Raw genomic sequence first — 20292 nt, forward strand, 5'->3', positions numbered from 1 at the left:
TTCCTTACAAAAGACTGGTGTGAAATGGGTGAGTCATTTCTACAAGAGTATTCCAATTCTGGACCAGGTTATTATTAGACTGGAATACAATAATGCCTCTGATGATTTGCTGTTGTTACTCATAGCAAGGAAAAAAAAATCGCTGATAAAAAAGATTTGCTAAGAAGATAGTACTAAAATGGATCATTATATAATCAGTAAAAGTAAACTGTTGAGGAAATGCTAAAAGGGTCCTTTAGCCAACTGAACAAATCAGCCACCTCGGGCTATAGTGAATCGATAAATGTTGAGCCCGATGTCACAAGTGTTGAGATTTTAAGAAGGCGGCCAACAATTCTGGAGGCCAGAAGAGCTGGTGTCAGATAAAGGTCCACGTCGTTTGAGAAAAGTTTGAAATATTCTGATTTCATGACATTGATAAAAAAATGGAACATTGATTTTCAAATTCCATCATCTGATTTTGCTAAAAAGAACACAAACCTTAGTTGTGGCCAGCCAAAGAGGTCGAAAAGAGAGGAACTGATTCATCCTTCCTGACCTGGTCATAACACTGAGTATGAATGAAATCAAATGTAAACTAATAGCCTCATATCACACTGCGAGGAGATCACTTTCTCCTCGAAGATTTTAACCTACTGCGAATCCTCTTACAAGGATGCCTTCCTTGAAGAAGCTCTCTTCCTCCCGCTCATATCACACTGCATCAAATATACTAAAGGAAGAGAGAAAATGCTGGAAAATCTCAGCAGGTCTGACAGCATCTGTAAGGAGAGAAAAGAGCTGACGTTTCAAGTCTAACTGACCCTTTGTCAAAGCTAAAAAAAAGGGAGAAATAGGGAGGTATTTATACGAGGCTGAGAGAAGGTGAGTCATGGCTGCAGAAGCAAAGGTAGCAATAAAGAGGTGATAATGACAGTGCAGAGATACAGAACAGTAAAAAAAAAGATATATAAAAAAAGATAAATAAAATAAATGAATGTCTGGCGTACTGACCTCTACCTCGCAGAGGCTGAGCGCCAACTCTCAGATTCCTCCTCCTACCTCCTCCTAGAGCATGACTACACCACTGAGCGTCAAGCATCGTCACCAACACTGTGACTGATCTCATTTCCTCCGGATGCCTCCCCCCCCCCCCACAGCTTCCAACCTCATAGTTTCCCAACCCCGGACAGCCCGGTTCTACCTACTCCCCAAAATCCACAAGAAGGACTGTCCCGGCAGGCCCATTGTGTCAGCATGCTCCTGCCCCACTGAACTTATTTCCTCCTACCTCGACTCCATCCTCACTTCTCTGGTTCACTCCCTCCCCACCTACATCCGGGATTCCTCTGATATCTTGCGACACATTGACAGCTTTCAATTCACAGGCCCTAACCACCTTCTATTCACCATGGATATGCAATCTCTTTACACTTCCATCCCACACCAAGATGGCTTGAAAGGTCTTCTCTTCTTTCTCGAAAAGAGGCCCAAACAATCTCCATCCACCACCACTCTCCTCCGCCTGGCTGAACTTGTTCTCTCTCTCAACAACTTCTTCTTCAACTCATTCCATTTTCTCCAAATCAAAGGTGTAGCAATGGGTACCCGCATGGGTCCTAGCTATGCCTGCCTTTTCATGGGGCATGTGGAACATTTCTTGTTCCAGGCCTACCCGGGTCCCCTCCCACAACTGCTTTATCGGTACATTGATGACTATTTAGGTGCGGCTTCATGCTCTCGAAAAATTTCATAAACTTCGCTTCCAGTTTCCATCTCCATCACCTTCACTTGGTCCATCTCCAACACTTACCTTCCTTTCCTTGACCTTTCTATCTCCATTTCCGGCAATAGTCTATCCACTAATATCCATTACAAGCCCACTGACTCCCACAGCTATCTGGACTACAGCTCTTCTCGCCCTACATCCTGTAAGGACTCTATCCCTTTCTCTCAGCTCCTTTGCATCCGCCGCATTTGTTCCGATGAGGCCACTTTCCAAAGTGGTGCTCTTAATATGTGCTCCTTCTTCTCCAACCGTGGCTTCCCACCTACAGTTGTTGACAGGGCTCTCGACAGCGTGCGGTCCATCTCCCGCGCCACGACCCTCATCCCCATCCCTCCCCTCCCAGAACAAGGATAGGGTCCCTCTTGTTCTCACCGTTCACCCCACCAGCCTTCACATGCAAAGAATAATCCTCCGCCATTTTCGCCAACTCCAACATGACGCCACCACGAAACACATCTTCCCTTCCCTCCCTGTGTCTGCATTCCGCAGAGATCATTCCCTCCGGGACAACCTAGTCCATTCCTCTATCACACCTAACACCTCTCCCATCACACACGGCACCTTCCCATGCAATCGCAAACGATGCAACACCTGCCCCTTTCCCTCTTCCATGCTCACCATCCAAGGCCCTAGACACTCATTTCAGATTAAGCAGCGTTTCACTTGTACCTCTTTCAATTTGGTCTATTGCATTCGTTGCTCCCAATGTGGTCTCCTCTATATCGGAGATACAAAACGCCGACTGGATGATTGCTCTGCTGAGCACCTTCGGTCTGTATGCAATCAGGTCCCGGACCTTCCCGTGGCTTGCCACTTCAACACACAATCCTACTCCCATACCCACATGTCTGTCCTTGGCCTGCTGCAATGTTCCAGTGAAGCTCAACACAAACTGGAGGAACAGCATCTCATCTTCCGATTAGGCACGTTACAGCCTGCCGGTCTCAACAATGAATTCAGCAACTTCAGATAATTTTATTTCATTTATTTTATTTATCTTTTTTTATATTTTTTTCACTGTTCTGTACCTCTTATTTCTTGATTGTCTCTCTTTCTCTCACTCCCCACACTCTCATCACCTTTTTCTCTCCTCTTCCCCCTTTGCTACCCTACCCCTCTCCCATTTTCCATTTTGCCTCTGCTTCACCCGTCCCCTCCTCCCCCACATATTTTGTCACATAGCACTGGCTTCAGCCTTGGTCATTCACAGCCCCAAATCTCCCTATAATCTCTCGATGCACTGTCATTATCACCTCTTTATTGCTACCTTTGCTTCTGGAGCCAGGACTCACCTTCTCTCAGCCTCGTATAAATACCTCCCTATTTCTCCCTTTTTTTAGCCTTGACAAAGGGTCAGTTAGACTCGAAACGTCAGCTCTTTTCTCTCCTCACAGATGCTGCCAGACCCGCTGAGATTTCCCAGCATTTTCTCTTTTGGTTTCAGATTCCAGCATCTGCAGTAATTTGCTTTTATACTAAAGGAAGATGCATACAGATTCTGAAGAGACTTTTCAGTGACATTTTCTAGGTGACACACTAGGCAGCAATTTCCATGTTTCTCTTCAACACTGGCTAATTTTTTTTTCTTCTCTAAAGAATAACCCCAGTCTACAGCAGGTTTTTAACATTATGAGTTAGTGTTTAAAGATACTCCTGAGATAGGATTGCTTTTCTAATACTGACGACAGTAGCAAAGTAAGGGAAAAGTAAGATACGGTGAAGATGTGTCATGGTCCATGAGGTCAGAAACTTTAGAGAGTTCAGTGCTGGTCTGAACATCATGTAGAAAAACCACTGAGGTGATCGAAATTTGGTTTGAATTGTTGAGGACAGACAGGTCCTTTCATATGTGTTAAGATTGTAAATTCTGTCATGTAGGTCATTTGCTTGGAAAAGGAAATCTAATAAATGATAAATTTCCAGAGCCCAAATCCAGCCCACAGTGAAAATCAGAAACCAGTCAAAAAGAAACTGAAAGTTTGCCAGAATTTCAGAATCCAACAGTACAGTGAAGTAAATCAGGCTCTTTGATTAAGGCAAATCAATCATTGCCACAATCTCAACCTCTAAGTGTCAGTCAAAAATCCTGTTTGACAAGTGGGAATGTTGAGAGAGTAGTCAAACAAAAATGGAAGGAGCTGCTGAGACAGACACCAAATAGCTTAATTGAGTGCATGTTCGAAGGAAGATGGAATTGCACTGTTCTTTTAATCATTTCTTGTCAAATGAATATATTCTTGTGGAAGACATCCTGGTGTTAAGCAAAATCAATGTTCGGTACATACAAGTTACCCTGGAAGTAATGGCCAGATAAGTCCTGCTTGTGAAAGCAAATATACAATCCATGTTGTGATGGAGGCAGGTTCAACTGAGGCATCCAAGAGAGCATTAGATAATTATTTAAATAGAAATAAAGTACAAGGTTACAAGGAAAAGGTAGGGGATTGGCACTAAGTCAAAACACTCAGAAAGCAGATGTAGACACGATGACCCAAATCACATCTTTCAGTATTGTAATAATTCTAAGATTCTGAGTTTTTGGTAAAAGTAACTGGTATTTGTTTAGTCCTGTTGTGTTTTTGGAACTCATGTATGTTTACATTGAAATACATCATGGACAAGTTGTTTTTTTTAAATGGGAGGGTATGTAGTAAATTGCAAAATCCGCAAGTTTCATTACAATATCCTCTCTTTTGGGGAGGTGAAAATAAAATTAGTTAAATGTTTGCTTGAAGTTGGACATACACTAATTTTACTCAGTCCAATGCACAACAAGATGATAAGAATAAGGAAACAGATGCTAGTATTTGGGAGAAGTTGAATCAGAACTGGATGCTCAAGTATGGCCTCACATGGTACAATCTGAAGGTGAAAAATGGGACAATGTATCCTTGAGCCAGCTGATACAATCCTGCTGAAAAATACTTTTTTAAAGAAAGCAAGAGATGGTTTTAAGATGCTCAATGTCTTTAAATATATGGCATAATCCATATATGTAACTAAGCCTGCGAAAAAGCAGCAAAGAGCTCTTCGGTGTAGTAACCATAATGCAAAGCATTTGATCTTTCCATAGACAGAAGCTCAGTTCCAGAGAGGTTGAAAATGAGAATGCATCGATTCAAGAGAAGCACTATCCTCCTCGCTTCTTACAGAAACCAGATGAGAATATGGTAATTCAGCAGTATGGGCTCTGCAGAATAGATTGCAAGGTACGCTTTTCCAATTAAAAATTCCTGATGAAGGGCTCTTGCCCAAAACATCAAATCCCCTGCTCCTCAGATGTTGCGCTTTTTTTGATTAGATTACTTAGAGTGTGGAAACAGGCCCTTCGGCCCAACAAGTCCACACCGACCCTCCGAAGAGCAATTATCATGGCCAATTCACCTAACCTGCACATTTTTGGACTGTGGGAGGGAACCCACGCAGACACAGGGAGAATGTGCAAACTCTGAGGCAGGAATTGAACCTGCATCTCTGGTGCTGTGAGGCAGCAGTGCTAACCACTGTGCCACCATGCCACCCACACTCTACTCTGATCTCCAGCACTTGCAGTTCTCACTTTTTCCAATTCCAACTTAAAAGTTTTTCAGTCCCTGTGTAAAGTTACTACAAAATTATATTTCTTCCTGGCAAACCAATGGAGAAAGCAAGTGAGACAACCTGTGTTTTTGTGATATTTATTGAGTAGTTAGTATGTTAGATCAAAAACAGATAATTATAGAGTTGTTTGCTAGGGCTTTAAAAAAACTGAGAATGTTAACTCCACTTTATTTCCATTTTAAATCCAACTCAATTAAGTTGTGTCCTCTGACCCCAAGTTAGGAAACAATTCTTAATCTTTTAAATTTATACCAAAATAAATATATAAATTAAACTTGCACAGCATTTCAAGTTTAAACAAAAAAACTTCAAAGGCCGGTCTTCTGGAACAAAACTACAAAACTACTCAGCAGGCTGGGCAGAACTTGTGGAGAAATGGATGAATTTATTCTTAAGTACTGGACTCTCATCAAAACAATGGGCATGTTGCAGGTTAAGATGGTGTGTGTCAGTTCTTGCCATGGATGTTAACTCATCTGCTTTGTATTTTCATTATTCAAAGTTTGTGAGAAGATTTGTAGCTCGGGTGCTCGTTGCTGTGGTTCTGTTTGCCGAGCTGGAAGAAAAACGAAGGACCCGATACCCAGCATGAGCAAAACTAATGTAGTGTACAAAATCCCATGCAAGGACTGCACAAAACACTATATAGGACAAACAGGAAGACAGCTAACGATCCACATCCATGAACACAAGCAACATGAATTCGACTGGGACAACGTTACCATTATAGGGCAAGCCAAACAAAGAACAGCCAGAGAATTCCTAGAAGCATGGCACTCATCCACAAACTCCATCAACAAACACATCGACCTGGACCCAATATACCGGGCACTACAGCGGACAGCTGAAACTGACAACCGGAAGCGGCAGGGACATGCCACTATAAATGCTGGAGGAAACACCACAGAAGCGCTTCACAGGAGGCTCCCAAGCACTGAGGATGTCACCTAGACAGGGGACGAAATGTTTGCAACAAAAACTTCCAGCTCTGCGAACAGAACCACAGCATTTTCAGTATTATTTGTTTAAAATTACAGTTTATCTGCTGTTTTATTTTTGCTGTGAATATAAAACAAAAATCACACATCAGTTTTTGTAAGATTATCCATTTTAAACTCTTCGACTGTATGCATATAAGAAACTGAAAAATCCACTGACAATTTCAAGTACAAGTCATTGTACAATGCCATGTAATAACAACAACAGCAGATCATTTACACTTGGTGCCCTGCTGATTATTATATACAGTCATAGAGACATAGAGATGTACAGCATGGAAACAGACCCTTCGGTCCTACTCATCCATGCCAAACAGATATCCCAACCTAATCTAGTCCTACCTGCCAGCACTCTGCCCATATCCCTCCAATCACTTCCTATTCATATACCCATCCAGGTGCCTTTTAAATGTTGCAATTGTACTAGCCTCCATCACTTCCTCTGGAAGCTCATTTTCCATACATGTACCACCCTCAGCGTGAAAAATCCTTTGCAAGCACAGTTCAAAACTCTAAGTAGCACATTTATTGTTGCATTTACAGGTCAGCGGTCTGCCACCTCCAGAACTTATATGGTATTTAAATGGTCGACCTGTTCAACAGGATCTTGGGCATAAGATGCTTGTATCAGGAAAAGGTGTACACTCACTCATCATTGATGCAGTGACAGAAAGTGATGCTGGGCAGTACGAATGTGTAGCCATCAATCGTGCTGGTCAGTGCAGATTCACAATAAACCTTGAAGTTGAAGGTGAGTGTTTTCTTTAAATTATTAGATTACAGAAAACACAACGTTCCTGGCAGCTAACAGCAAGAGGTCAATTAGTCTCATTAACAAGCCAATCGATACTCATGAACACTGAACACACTGTAATTTAGTGGTGGCTCATGGATGAACTTGGATGAACCCACCCCCATGGAATGCTGTTCTGCAAACCCAGTCAGATTTACCGCTTGCCTCTCAGAGGTTTGTCTCATTCCTCCATCCTACCACCAATGCAATACTCATCCAATGCTGCCCATTCCACCTCCACACACCTTTGGTCTGAAGTTCCTTGATGATCTCAGGTGCATTGCTGCCATTTAGCATCATCTCCTGCTGACACTGGTGGCAAAGAACAGCTACCAGCCTATGACTGGCCAGCAGTATTGTCCGGGCAGGACTTCTGCCACCGTGGACCTCATTCATGAATATTTAATTTTTTGGCTCTACTATGGAACTGATGGTCTGTAGTTGTTCAAGACAGCAACTCACCATCACTTTCTCTAGGGCAATGAGGGATGGACAATAAATGCTGGCCTAGTCAGTGATGTCCACATCCCACAAATGAACTTATAAGTAAGTAATTAAGATGATTGAAGGATTTGAAATGGTAGATTGTGAGAAACTATTTTCTCCCAGTTCAGAACAATGTGGTGAGGGAGCGGATGGATATAAGTTCAGAATTCAAACCTGGCTGTTTAGGAGTGTTGTCAGGAAGCACAAATAGAGGTGGAAAACTGGAACTCTGTCTCTTAAACAGCATTTGAAGTTAGACCATCTGAAAGTCAACACTAATATTGATAGATTTTTGCTAGATAAACATATTATACCTGCAAAAACACAGCAAACAGATGGAATTAAAATACAAGTCAGCGACGATATTACTGACCAGCTGAACTGGCAATGCCTGAATGGCTGACTCATCTCTGTGCTCTCTGCTGTTCAAACTACACTTAATATCATTGTGAAGACTTGTACATTTGAGTTATGGTGAGAAAGAGGGAATCATATTGCTAGCAATGGCTAATTTTTAAAGCATCTAACACACAATTAATTCTTAATTAAAATTTAATTTTAACTTGTCAAAAATCTGACAAGTTCATGTTGGTTGTCTGAGTCATGCCTCACTCAAATTTTATTCTCTGTTGAGGTCACCGGACAGGAAAACCAGATGAGTTATAAAATTAAAGTACAATAGACCCAACAACATCCCAACCACTATTCAGCCAAAATTACCCCCTCTAATTTAGTTCTTTCAATATGTGCTAGGTGTTCTGATTCATTCACCAAATGTAGCTTGGGTTTCAAGGAAAAGAAAATCAATATTGGATGCCTATTAGATACAAAATTTATTCCATGAGGAAAATGCTCTCAGCGATGAAATTGGGAATGTGCTGTGATAACTGACACATTAATCTATATGTTGCTGCTAAAGGTAATATTTCATTAAGATCAAACCCATTACAAAGTAATTTGTGTTGCAACTTTTTTCTTAAAGTACGTGGAGCAATTCAGGCACCAGAATTTATTTACAAGCTCCAAAATTCAAGAGCTGTTGAAGGGAGAAAAGTGAAGTTGGAATGCCAGGTGACTGGACAGCCACAACCGATAATCTTCTGGAGAAAGGATCATGAAATGATCAAGCATGACACCGACAGAATCAGGTCATTACCAATTTTTGTAATTCCAGTGCGAGCTGGACAAACCCCTTCGAGAGTCAGGGCTGGATCTTCCTCTTTGATATGGTAATTGTGAGTCAGTCCATTTCCTTATGTGGTAATTCCCATCTCTTGCCTGCCACGCTATTTTCATTGTGGGGTGGTGGTGGACTGGAGTCAGGGCTGCTGCCTCGCTGTCCTATGGCAAAACCAGAGGCAGGACGATGCCTTCCCAGGCACTTGGAAATGGCCACCTTCACTTTCTAGAACATCAGCCCAGTTCAGCAAATGAGGCCCCCAACCCTTGCCCTCACTCCTCCTAATCTTATCTGCTTGTCATTTTCCTTTACATTTTCCCATATCCCCTTACCCCATGCCTGCTTCATTCCCCTATACCACATGACTATAAAAATGGCATTGAGAGGGTCTTTGAGATGCTTGCAAACTGTCAAAACAAACAAAACATTAATATTTGTTATTCTACTACAACATCAAAAAAACCACCATAAGACATAATCATTCAAAATCACTTTAAGCTCCTCTTGGGAGCACACAACACTCTCAATATAAATAATTAAAAGTCCAATTGACAGCTGTGGCAACAACTCCTGTTAAGCCGAGTCCATTAATAGGGTTGGGGTTTAGCCAAGCATTCAAAATGAGATTCCATTGTATAACTGTATTAGCAAACCTCTGGATCTGAATATATTTAAGCCTTTGAAATCATTCAAAAAGCTCAATCATTTGTTTATGCTTTGAAGCAGTATATTATTTCACAGAAGACACTACATCCAGTAGATAAAGTAATCTAATACATCTGAAGACTTTTCTACTTTCAAACATTGTTCACTTTCCTTATTTGAAAAAGTCTTTTCAGCAATCATTCCATTAAAAACAGGTGTAAGTTATCTTGCTGTATTATCACCCCCATGATGGAAACATGGCACTGGAGTTTCTGGCTGCCACCTCATGACCTGTATCCTTATCCCATGCAGTTGAAGATTGTCAGCAACAGGGATATGGTCAGCTATTCTAGAATCAGATATTCCCTGTTATTTTTAAAACCCAATTTTTCAATTAAGAAATCATACTTCAAGTTAGAGATTATGTTTTGCATTTTGGAAACACGGGTTTCAGTGCCAATGTGTCACCAGGAACACGTGTGTCATAGTAATTGGTGGATTGTATCAAATACCCATCCCTTTCACAGTTTGCAGCAGACAGAGTACTGACCCTATTCATCCAATTCACATACAAAACTTAGAACATGGTGTCTAACATTATATGTGAGTCTCATGTTGCATGGTACTTACTAGACATTCCTGATTTAGGAATCACACTACCAACTAATTTAAGATTATAATTCATTCCTGTGATATGTCTCAGCTTTTCCAGAAACTATATATATTAATCTGCAGTGAATTCACCTCTGCATGAATATAACCCATCATAGCAACTTTTTTGACTAAACAGAAGCCAGAGTGTTGGGGGAGGAGGGGATGCAATGGCTCCCTGGTACACTTGCAAAATAATCAGCATCCCTTTTCCAAAGCAGCATAATTGTTGTCCACTTTAAAAGTTGGCATTCTTGTGTTTGTTCTGTTGAATGCAAGATTAAAAATTTTGACAGTACATTTCTGGTGAATTTTGATATTTGAGGATTCAATTAAAATTATTGTGCATACTTTTGGTAGCAATTTATATACAGGCTTTAATCTTTGTATTACAGCCTATATCATAGTAACGATGGTAAAGTTGGCCTTGAAATTTTCCCAGTCGATAAACGTGATGCTGGCTGGTATACTGTATCTGCCCAAAATGAAGCTGGATCAACAATCTGCACAGCAAGACTAGATATTGCTGGTGAGTTGCCTTCAGAATCAATTTACTATGCATAAACTTTGGCAATGTTCAAACATGGTCTTCTACAAACGGATACCAAGTGATCTTGTCAAATACCAAAGAATGGCCCTCGTGCCATCCATGTTTAAGGCGAACCAAATCGTTAAAGGAGGCATCAAAAGGATTAACCCTGATTGGTAAGGATACATTCAATCCAGTCAGGAGCTCCTGACACTTTTTATTTGGGGTGAGTTTTGAGAGGGCTAGAAGAGGCAACAAAGAAGATGGCCATTATGTTTACTCTTCAGGATCTTCTTCAGAGAAGTGGCAGGATGAAGCCCATTATCATCGAGTCATATGGCATAGAAACAGGCCCTTTGGCCCACCATGTCTGTGTTGACCAACAAATACCAAACTTCACATATCCTATTTATCCTCACATAGCTTACTATGGTCGAGAGTCCACTATGCACTGGCATTTACTCTTCTAACGCTTCTTAAATGTTGTAGGAGTACCTGCTTCCATCACCCTCTCAGGGAAAACATTCTATAGACCCACCACCCTCTGGATGATTTTTTTTCTCAGATCTCCTCAAAATTACTTACTCTTCACCTTAAACGTATGCCTCTGGTCTTAAACATGTCTGCCATGGGGAAAGGATTCTGATAATCTACCCTGTCTATGGCACTCATAGTTTTGTATACTTCAATCAGAGCCACCCTCAACCAACCTCCTCTGCTCCAAGGAAAATAAACCCAGCATATCCAGTCTCTCCTCATAACTAAGACTTTCCATCCCAGGCAACATTCTGGTGAATCTCCTCTGCACCTCCTCCAGTACAATCATGTACGTCTGATAGTGTGGTGCCCAGAAGTATTCCACCTGTGGCTTAAACAATGGTTAATAAAGTTGTAACAAGACTTCCTTGCTCCTGTATTCTATACCCTGGCTAATGAAAGCAAGCAACCTGTATTCATTCTTCACCACCTTGTCTACCTGTGCTGACACCTATAGGAACCAATGAACTTATACAGGAAGGTCCCTTTGTTCATCAGTACACCCTGGGTACTTACCCTTCACTTTGTATGTCCTTCCCTTTTTGGACCTCCAAAAATCCATCACATTTGCACTTATCAGCATTAAATTCCTTCTGCCATTGCTCTGCCCAATTTACCAGCTGGCCAATATCAGATGTAGCTTGAGACCATCCTCCTTACTATCAGTAATTTTTATGTCATCTGCAAACTACTAATTATACCTTCAAGATTCACATCTAAGTCATTAATGTACATAACAAACAGCAAGGGTCCCAACATTGATCCTCTGGTACACCGCTGGACACAGGGAGGGTGATCAGGATTGAGAAAATGGAAATAAGGGCATAGAAGATGGAGTTGAGAGACTGCTTGAACTTATTAACAGCTGTAGAAGTAGCTGAATAGAAAGTCATAAATTCTAGTTAGTTAGGATTTTGAAACTGCATTTGTAAGTGAAACAAGGAAAGAATTTCTCCAAGGATGGATGTGGAAGGAAGGGGTGTTAGAAAAGGGTAGAAGGATGTGGATTCTGAAAGACACAAGGAATTAGTTAAGATCGTCTCTTCAGTGATTGAGACCGTGAGAATAGAGAGGTCTTGGGAGATGGTAGCAAAATTATATTGCTTATCAGAACATTATTTTTTACATAACTTTAAACAAATTCTAATAATCACTTTCTCCATTTGCTTCCCATAAGCATGGCCAGTAAAACAAGCTCCAAATACCAAGCCGCTGAAGGTGCGGCCAACATTTACCCGATATTCAGTGCTGAATGGTCAAGGATTCCTGCCAGACCCAGGGTCCCAATATGCAGCAACATCACACCCTGGTTTAGTAGAGAGTGATGAATTGTGATCTCATTGTATTTCAACTCAGCAGACAATGTTAACTTTTCAGCAAATGGAATGTAGTATGCTTTATCGCACCTTATTATACACAAAACAATTAGTTTTGAGTATACATTTATATTTAGTTGTAAAAATGCAAAAATACTACAATATATGTGTTGCATGCTAAGGTTTTGTAGTACATGTACATACACTTAAGATATGCATCTTAGCAGAAAAACATTTACTATATGGTAGATAATCAGTTGAGATGGATGAGAAAATAATTATATGAAAGTAAACAAGTAGAATAATACATGCTAAACTGATTTCATGGTATTCTGCCTTGTAATGTGGCTGTGGTAATGGATTTGAGTAAAAAGTAAAACACTTTATTGTTTGTAAGTTCTTTTAAATAGCAGCATGCACATGAAGTTCTAAGACCAAAACACGTTGCATGTAAACCATACAGCAGACTAGGCTTGTACATATTAGTTTGAAGCAAATGTAGTTTGTAGATTGAGTGGGTGTTAACTTTGTGAAATTCTGTAACCTGAAAATGGGGAGCAGTAAACTGACACTAATGGATGAAACAACATTGTTAGAATATTACCAAGTAATATAAAAAGCTAGTCTTAAGTACAATGACATTTCTTTACAATCTTTGACATCTATGACTAGCTTAAGAGCTCCACTTACCTGGATAAAAGCAATTTTCTGCCAATTCAGGCACTCAGACCTGGAAAGGGGTGGACATAAATTTTCACTGCAGCCTGACATTTGCGGAAATTTGTCTTTCTGCACAAATTATTTATGTGTTATTAAAGAGATACAGCAACATGGAAATACATTTGTACAAGAATACCATGTTATACATTAATTTGCTTGCAGAGTATAGAAGTTGTGTATACACACACGTTAAATTTGTTGATGAGCATTATATCTGCCCTAGAAACTAATATTTCTTTCAGCTGTGAAGAGGCAAATGATCCATTCAAAAGCATTACCCTTCGATAATGTATAACTACAATTAGTGAAATGATTGCTGCTAATAAATAGAAACAATTTAAAATTAACTGGTGAAAATACAAAATCCTACAAGGACATAGTCCAAGCCAATTTTATGATGCTTTTCTTGAAGAAGTTACAAACCATCCCCAGTCTATAACAATAACAACAATGATTTTTAACTCATTTACCACTCTCATTCATTCCTGGCTTTCCACGTTGTAAGTCAGCATCATAAATCACAGCTTTCCAGAATAATGGTCAATAAAACCATGTTTCTTCACAACGTCTGGTAAATTAAAAATATGGAATGTTTTGCTTTGCAATTTTTAACCTTTGATGATCAATAAAATAATCCAATATTTAAAATTTACTTCTGAAACTGCTTAAAATTAATTTAAACAACTGTATGTCAGGAGACACCATACAAATTGAGTGTATAAATTACCAAAGATGATTTTCATTTGTGTTTTGCCCTGATATATAAAGGGTTTCTTAGCTGCTATTGAGAAAATGCTGAGAAATGTCACCATGGCTGGAAGTGGAGCAAAGTTTTTTGGAAAGGAATACACGGAGCTGCAAGCAGAACGAGCAAACAAAAGGTGAACTGCAGCCATCCAAATCCTCCCAGGATGTGTACACTCAGAATAACATGCCAACACTTTTCACAGAAGTGCTGAAGGAGTGTGCTCTTCTGCAGTGAAGCTGTGATAAAGCTGTATCGCCGCCCCACAGCAAGACCTGTAGCCTAAGAACTAGCACAGCATCAATAGTTGCAACGAAAGTTACTTCTTCGTTCTGCAACAAAAGATGTCAGCAACGTCATCAACCCACAATGCAATGTGACATTAGGCATTTTACTAACGTGACAGTTTGCTTTAGCAAACAACTATTTCATTTCACCAACGGACTGGAAACAACAAGATAAGGCTATAAAGTTTGTTCACATTGTAGCCTTTTCTCAAGTTCAGAATACGTATTGCTCAGAAAACCATGCCACCTTCATTTATTGCACAGGCTTCCACTCTATTAATGCCCAACTGGCAAATGTGATGGCCAGCAATGGGTATTTGTTTACTATCCTGGCAGCTGTTGAAACATCCTTAGATTTTATAAATCCTTCATCCTGTCTTTTTCCTGCATTGCAGATCAGAGGCTATTTTCTCAGGGCTAACACATATCCATTTTAAACATGCTATTCACTGCCTTCAGCAAGCTGTATAGATTGTCGACAGACAACCGCTGCACAGCTAGTTGCACGCCTTCACTACCATCCTCACCACTGGAATGTTGAAGCAAGGATTCCACTGCTTGATAGATCTAGATACATTCTGCAATGCAGGTTACAAAGATTGTCCTTTGTTGCAGTTGTGTGTCGTTAACTACATAGTTAAACTGCCACTTGCAGCCCCCAGTGGTGAAGAATTTTCAGGGCAACAAAAGTGATCACCCTGGAAGATGCTAGGAAGTTTGGACCCAATGGACTAAATGGCTTCCTATGCTACATTAAGGCTATCATTCTGGTTCCATTTCTTACCTGTAACCAGAGCTTTCTAGCAGCATATGGAATACCACTTCGTTGAATAATCCCTGCTTCTAAATAGTCATGTCTAAAATATCTTCCAGTATATCCATCTTCTGGTGTAGTACATCTGTTTAAAGAATAACATTGATATTAACGTCAACCAATGTAACCATCACTCTTTATTCCAGGAACAGATGTATATGTGAAAAGTTTATAAAGTATTGCTTTTTCAAATTCTGCTTACAGAATTGCCCTGCAAACTGTTTAACGTGCTCGCTGAGCTAATACAATGCTTCTACTGACTGAACAAAGTCAGAAGTCACCCAATACCAGGTTATGGTCCAACAGGTTTATTTGAAATCACAAGCTTCCAGAGCTCTGCTCCTTCATCACTTGACAAAGAAACAACGCTCCAAAAACTTGTGATTTCAAATAAATCTGTTGGACTGTAACCTGGTTTCATGTGATTTATGACTTTGTCCACCCCAGTCCAACAGTGGCAATTCCAGTTAAAAATCGCACAACACCAGATTATGGTCCAACAGGTTTATTTGGAAACACTAGCTTTCGAGAGCGCTGCTCCTTCATCAGGGAGTTGTGGAGCGGAACCATAAGGTAAAGAATTTACAGCAAAAGATTATAGTGTCATGCAACTGAAATGACATATTGAACAAACCTAGATTGTCGTTAAGTCTTTCATCTTTTAGAATGGGTTGCAGGTTTCAGTTCATTAATATGTAAACCCCACAACTTCTTTTAAGTCACATTCTCGAAATAACTTAAGGTTTAAAAAAAAGGTGACATCTCAGCTCAGAAATTGTATTAAAAGTGTGAGGTTAGAGTCTGTCTGTATCCCAGTCTTGAGTCAAACTGGTTCTGTTTCCAAAGTGGAATTTACAAAATATTACATGGATTGACTGCCTGGATTGACTGTCTGCAGATTATCTACCCGAGTCCAACACTGGCTCCTCAACACATCATGTCTACCCAGTGAATGCAACATGGGAGATGAAATGCTTCCGTAGCTTAGATGGAGATTCTTCTGTTCCTTTTTAAATGCCGATACTTCATAACATCTTCCAGTTCTATTAATGATATGTGCCTGGAAAGTTCATTTGCATATTCTTTGACCTATTACACACCTCCAACATTTCTGTTTTCAGAGTTCCAGCATTGTTAGTACTTAGTTTCTTATTCAAAATCTATTAGTACAAAGATGACCAATGGCATGCTGTGCAACATTGCTTGACTGTTGATCCCCACAACTCTCATACAATGTGGTGCTGAGCTACAAGAAGGAAAAACATCTCTGGTTCAATCCCTTGGTCTGTTCTGAGTAAGATAAAGTCAATTTAAATAGGTTTACGATGGAGTATTACAATTGACCTCAGTTTCCTGGAAACTTGGAATCAGTGAAAGTACAATTCCTCATATAACAGCCAATAATTGGTTGCAACAATTTTCTCTCATTTGCAGAGAAATTTGGGGTTACAGTGAATATAGATTGATACTGTATAGTCTTTTTTCAAATCTGTTTGCTAATTTATTTTAAAATTGTTCATTAATCACCACTTCCTAATTCACTGCGAGACTGCAACCCCCCCCCCCCCAAAATATCGTCAACATTTGCCCATCTGTCTCTTCCTTTCTCTCTACATTCATGGACTCTGCATTTCCTAACTTGCCATTGACTGTGTTTCATAGCTACCACCTGATAAACTGCTGAAATAGGAGGTAAGGCACAACAACAGTAACTCGGAACGCCAGTTCTGACAAAACTGTATTCAAGCTACTGCAACGCCCCCTGCTGATTTCATTATGAAAATCAATTTGCAAGTAAAAAGTTATATCCTTTGTACTGTGATCTACCCAACCTTATGGAATCTTGCGCAACCTAGTTCTGGTTTATAATTGCTTGCATCCACTTTCCAGAAATACCAACTGCATCCATAATACTTATGAACCACAATTGTAAAACCCAGCAGAGTAACATTAATGACTGACCTGCCAGCCAATCTAATAAATGGAAATTGAAGGTGTGCACTTGTTACAGGAGTAGGATCATTCCTACCATGTGTCAGGTAACTCTGTGAGCCAGTCCTAAGGCAAGGGGTTTCCTGATGAAGGGTTTATGCCTGAAACATTGATTCGCATGCTCCTTAGATGCTGCCTGACCTGCTGTGCGTTTCCAGCACCACACTCGCGAATCCTCGGGCAAGACAAGCCAAAGGAAATTTACCAACACCAGCAAATAATGGTAAATGATAATGATTTGGCTGCACAAACGTATCAACATTCATACTTGAGTATCAACTTAGCCATTAGCTAATTGGATTAAACAACCAAGTTGTGTCATACAATCTTAGAGTCATAGACATGTACAGAATGGAAATAGATCCTTTAGTCCAACTCGTCCATGCCGACCAGATATTTTAAATTAATCTAGTCACACTTTCCAGCATTTAGCCCATATCCCTCTAAACACTTCCTATTCATTTAGCCCATATCCCTCTAAACACTTCCTATTCATAAACCCATTCAGATGCCTTTTAAATGTTGTAATTGTACCAGCCTCCATGACATCCTCTGCCAGCTCATTCCATATGCGCACTACCCTTTGCATGAAAAGTTGCCCCTTAGGCCCCTTTTCAATAGACAATAGACAATAGGTGCAGGGGTAGGCCATTCAGCCCTTCGAGCCTGCACCGCCATTCAATACAATCATGGCTGATCATTCCTAATCAGTATCCTGTTCCTGCCTTATCTCCATAACCCTTGATTTCACTATCTTTGAGAGCTCTATCCAACTCTTTCTTAAATGAATCCAGAGAGTGGGCCTCCACTGCCCTCTGGGGCAGAGCATTCCGCACAGCCACCACTCTCTGGGTGAAGAAGTTTCTCCTGAGCTCTCCCCACTCTCACCTATGCCATCTGAGTGTGGACTTCCCTACCCTGGGGAAAGACTTTGACCATTCACCCTCATGATTTTATAAATCTCTATAAGGTCACCCCTCAGACTCCCTTGCTCCAGGGAAAACAGCCCCAGTCTATTCAGCCTCTCATTATAGCTCAAATCCTCCAACCCTGGCAACATCCCTGTAAATCTTTTCTGAACCCTGTCAAGTTTCACAACATCTTTCCTGTAGCAGGAATACCAGAATTGAATGCAGTTTTCCAAAAGTGACCTAACCAATGTCCTGTACAGCTGCAACATGACCTCCCAACTCCTATACTCAGTGCACTGATCAATAAAGGTAAGCATACCAAACACCTTCTTCACTACCCTGTCTGCCTGCGACCCCGCTTTCAAGGAACTATGAACCTACACTCCAAGACCTCCTTGTCCAGCAACGCTCCCCAGGACCTTACTATTAAATGTATAATTCCTGTCTTGATTTGCCTTTCCAAAATGTAGCACCTCACATTTATCTAAATTAAACACTATCTGGCATCCTCTGACAAACTGGGCAAGAATTTTGCCTAATGCTTTAAAAGTCTAATGAATCATTGCAATGTTTTTACATCAATTGGTCTTGACATTGCTGTTACAGCTGTCACCTTCTCAAGATCATGCAAAAACATTTTGCTGTCAATGGATTTTCTATGTATTTGACTTCAGGCATCTTCAACTGCAATTTTTCTTGTTCAGCTTCAGTTTCATCTGGTGAACTGTGTGTGGCAGCCAGACTGGATTTTGATTGTCTCCATATCCACAAATTAGCAAGTCATCCACTTTGCCTTCTACACCAGAAACTTCACTAATCATCTCATGCTGTCTGCACTGTTACTCCTCTGGAGCTATGGAAATACAAAATGGCATGTATTTCCCAAACAGAATCCAGATGTAGTTAAAAAGCTGTTGTTTTCATCCAACTTCACTTTTCAGTGACTATCCTTCACATCTAGAGTAGTGCAGATTCTTGCCTTGGCAAATTGTGACAAAATTCCTTTTATGGTTCATATGGGGAAGTGAGCTGTTCAAGGCTTTGTTCATACTCTTTGGATAAAGTTAAGAATCACACAACACCAGGTTATAGTCCAACAGGTTGATTTGGAAGTACTAGCTTTCAGAGCACTGTCCCTTCGTCAGATAACTAGCAGGGTAAGATCATAAGACACAGAATTTATAGCAAAACATCACAGTGTCATGCAAATTAAAACAACATATTGAACAAACCTAGATTGATGTTAAGTCTTTCATCTTTTAGAATGGGTTGCAGGTTTTGGTTCATTAATATGCAAATCCCAGAACTTCTTTTAAGTCACATTCTCGAGATAACTTAAGGTTTTTAAAAGAAGGTGACATCTCAGCTCAGAAATTGTATTAAAAGTGTGAGGTTAGAGTGTGTCTGTATCCCAATCTTGAGTCAGACTGGTTCTATTTCCAAAGTAGGAATTTATAAAATGTTACATGGATTGACTGTCTGCAGATTGTGTGCTTTTGGAGCAAAAACAGAATTATCTGCAAATACAAATTCACCAAGTGCGAGTGCGCACATAGGTCTGTGGAGGTCATGATGTTACACAACACACCAGAGTCTATCTGGCAATTTTCTTAACCTGATGGTCTCCTCTGCAGTCACCATTTCAACATCTATTGACCCCACATTGGACATGTCTTATTTTCTTTTGACTGATGTCCTCCACAATATTTGCATCCTGCCCTTTGTCTGTGATTGTTCTGCCCTATGGTCCTGGAATGTCTATCAACATAATGCAAGGCCTGGTGTGTTTTGCCATAAAAATGATTTAGCTGCTGATTTATGACCTCAGTGCTTCGACACATGGCAATTGCTTTCCGAAGAGTATATTTCTCCTCTCTCAATAAATATGCTCTCACACCAGGATCTCTCATATCTAACGCAAAACCTAGGTTTAATTAGATTATATATTAGCTATGCAAGGTTTTTGTGAACTGTGTCAATGAAGTCACATATCAATCATTGGCCTCTTTTCAGTTTGGGCCTGAATATTGAACCTGCATTTTTCATAAGTTACATTCATTTGGAGTTCAAAGCTTGCCTTCAAGGCTTTCAAAATCTCTGCTCTATGTTTTTTCTCCTGTTCTTCAGAGATTTTGGATTATTTACACTTTGAAACAATCTCTTCTCAACAGCAATAAAAATGTAGCACTGCATTAAGTGGATCTTTGCCTTTTTTTTAATGTTGCCCATTTACATGCAAAAACTTAGTGGCACAGTGGCTATCACTGCTGCCTCACAGCGCCAGAAACCTGGGTTCAATTCCTGCCTTGGGCAACTGTCT

The 20292-nt window shown here is 40.3% G+C and overlaps 1 protein-coding gene across 8 annotated transcripts in view; it reads left to right on the top strand.

Moving 5' to 3' along the window:
* myot (myotilin) overlaps positions 1–13875 on the top strand; it is a 145280-nt gene extending 131405 nt beyond the window's left edge. For 7 of the 8 annotated variants that reach the window (XM_043703556.1, XM_043703557.1, XM_043703562.1 and 4 more), the window contains 5 exons: positions 4842–4977; positions 6910–7117; positions 8628–8793; positions 10517–10650; positions 12365–13875. In XM_043703556.1, the coding sequence (XP_043559491.1) occupies positions 4842–4977; positions 6910–7117; positions 8628–8793; positions 10517–10650; positions 12365–12522 (802 nt within the window). In that variant the 3' untranslated portion in view covers positions 12523–13875. Of the gene's footprint in view, positions 1–4841; positions 4978–6909; positions 7118–8627; positions 8794–10516; positions 10651–12353 lie in introns of all 8 variants that reach the window. The other variant, XM_043703559.1, reaches the window with a different exon arrangement.
* Positions 13876–20292: the final 6417 nt, after the last annotated feature.

Source organism: Chiloscyllium plagiosum, chromosome 14 (assembly GCF_004010195.1).
Source record: "Chiloscyllium plagiosum isolate BGI_BamShark_2017 chromosome 14, ASM401019v2, whole genome shotgun sequence".
In the NCBI taxonomy this organism is placed as follows: domain Eukaryota; kingdom Metazoa; phylum Chordata; class Chondrichthyes; order Orectolobiformes; family Hemiscylliidae; genus Chiloscyllium; species Chiloscyllium plagiosum.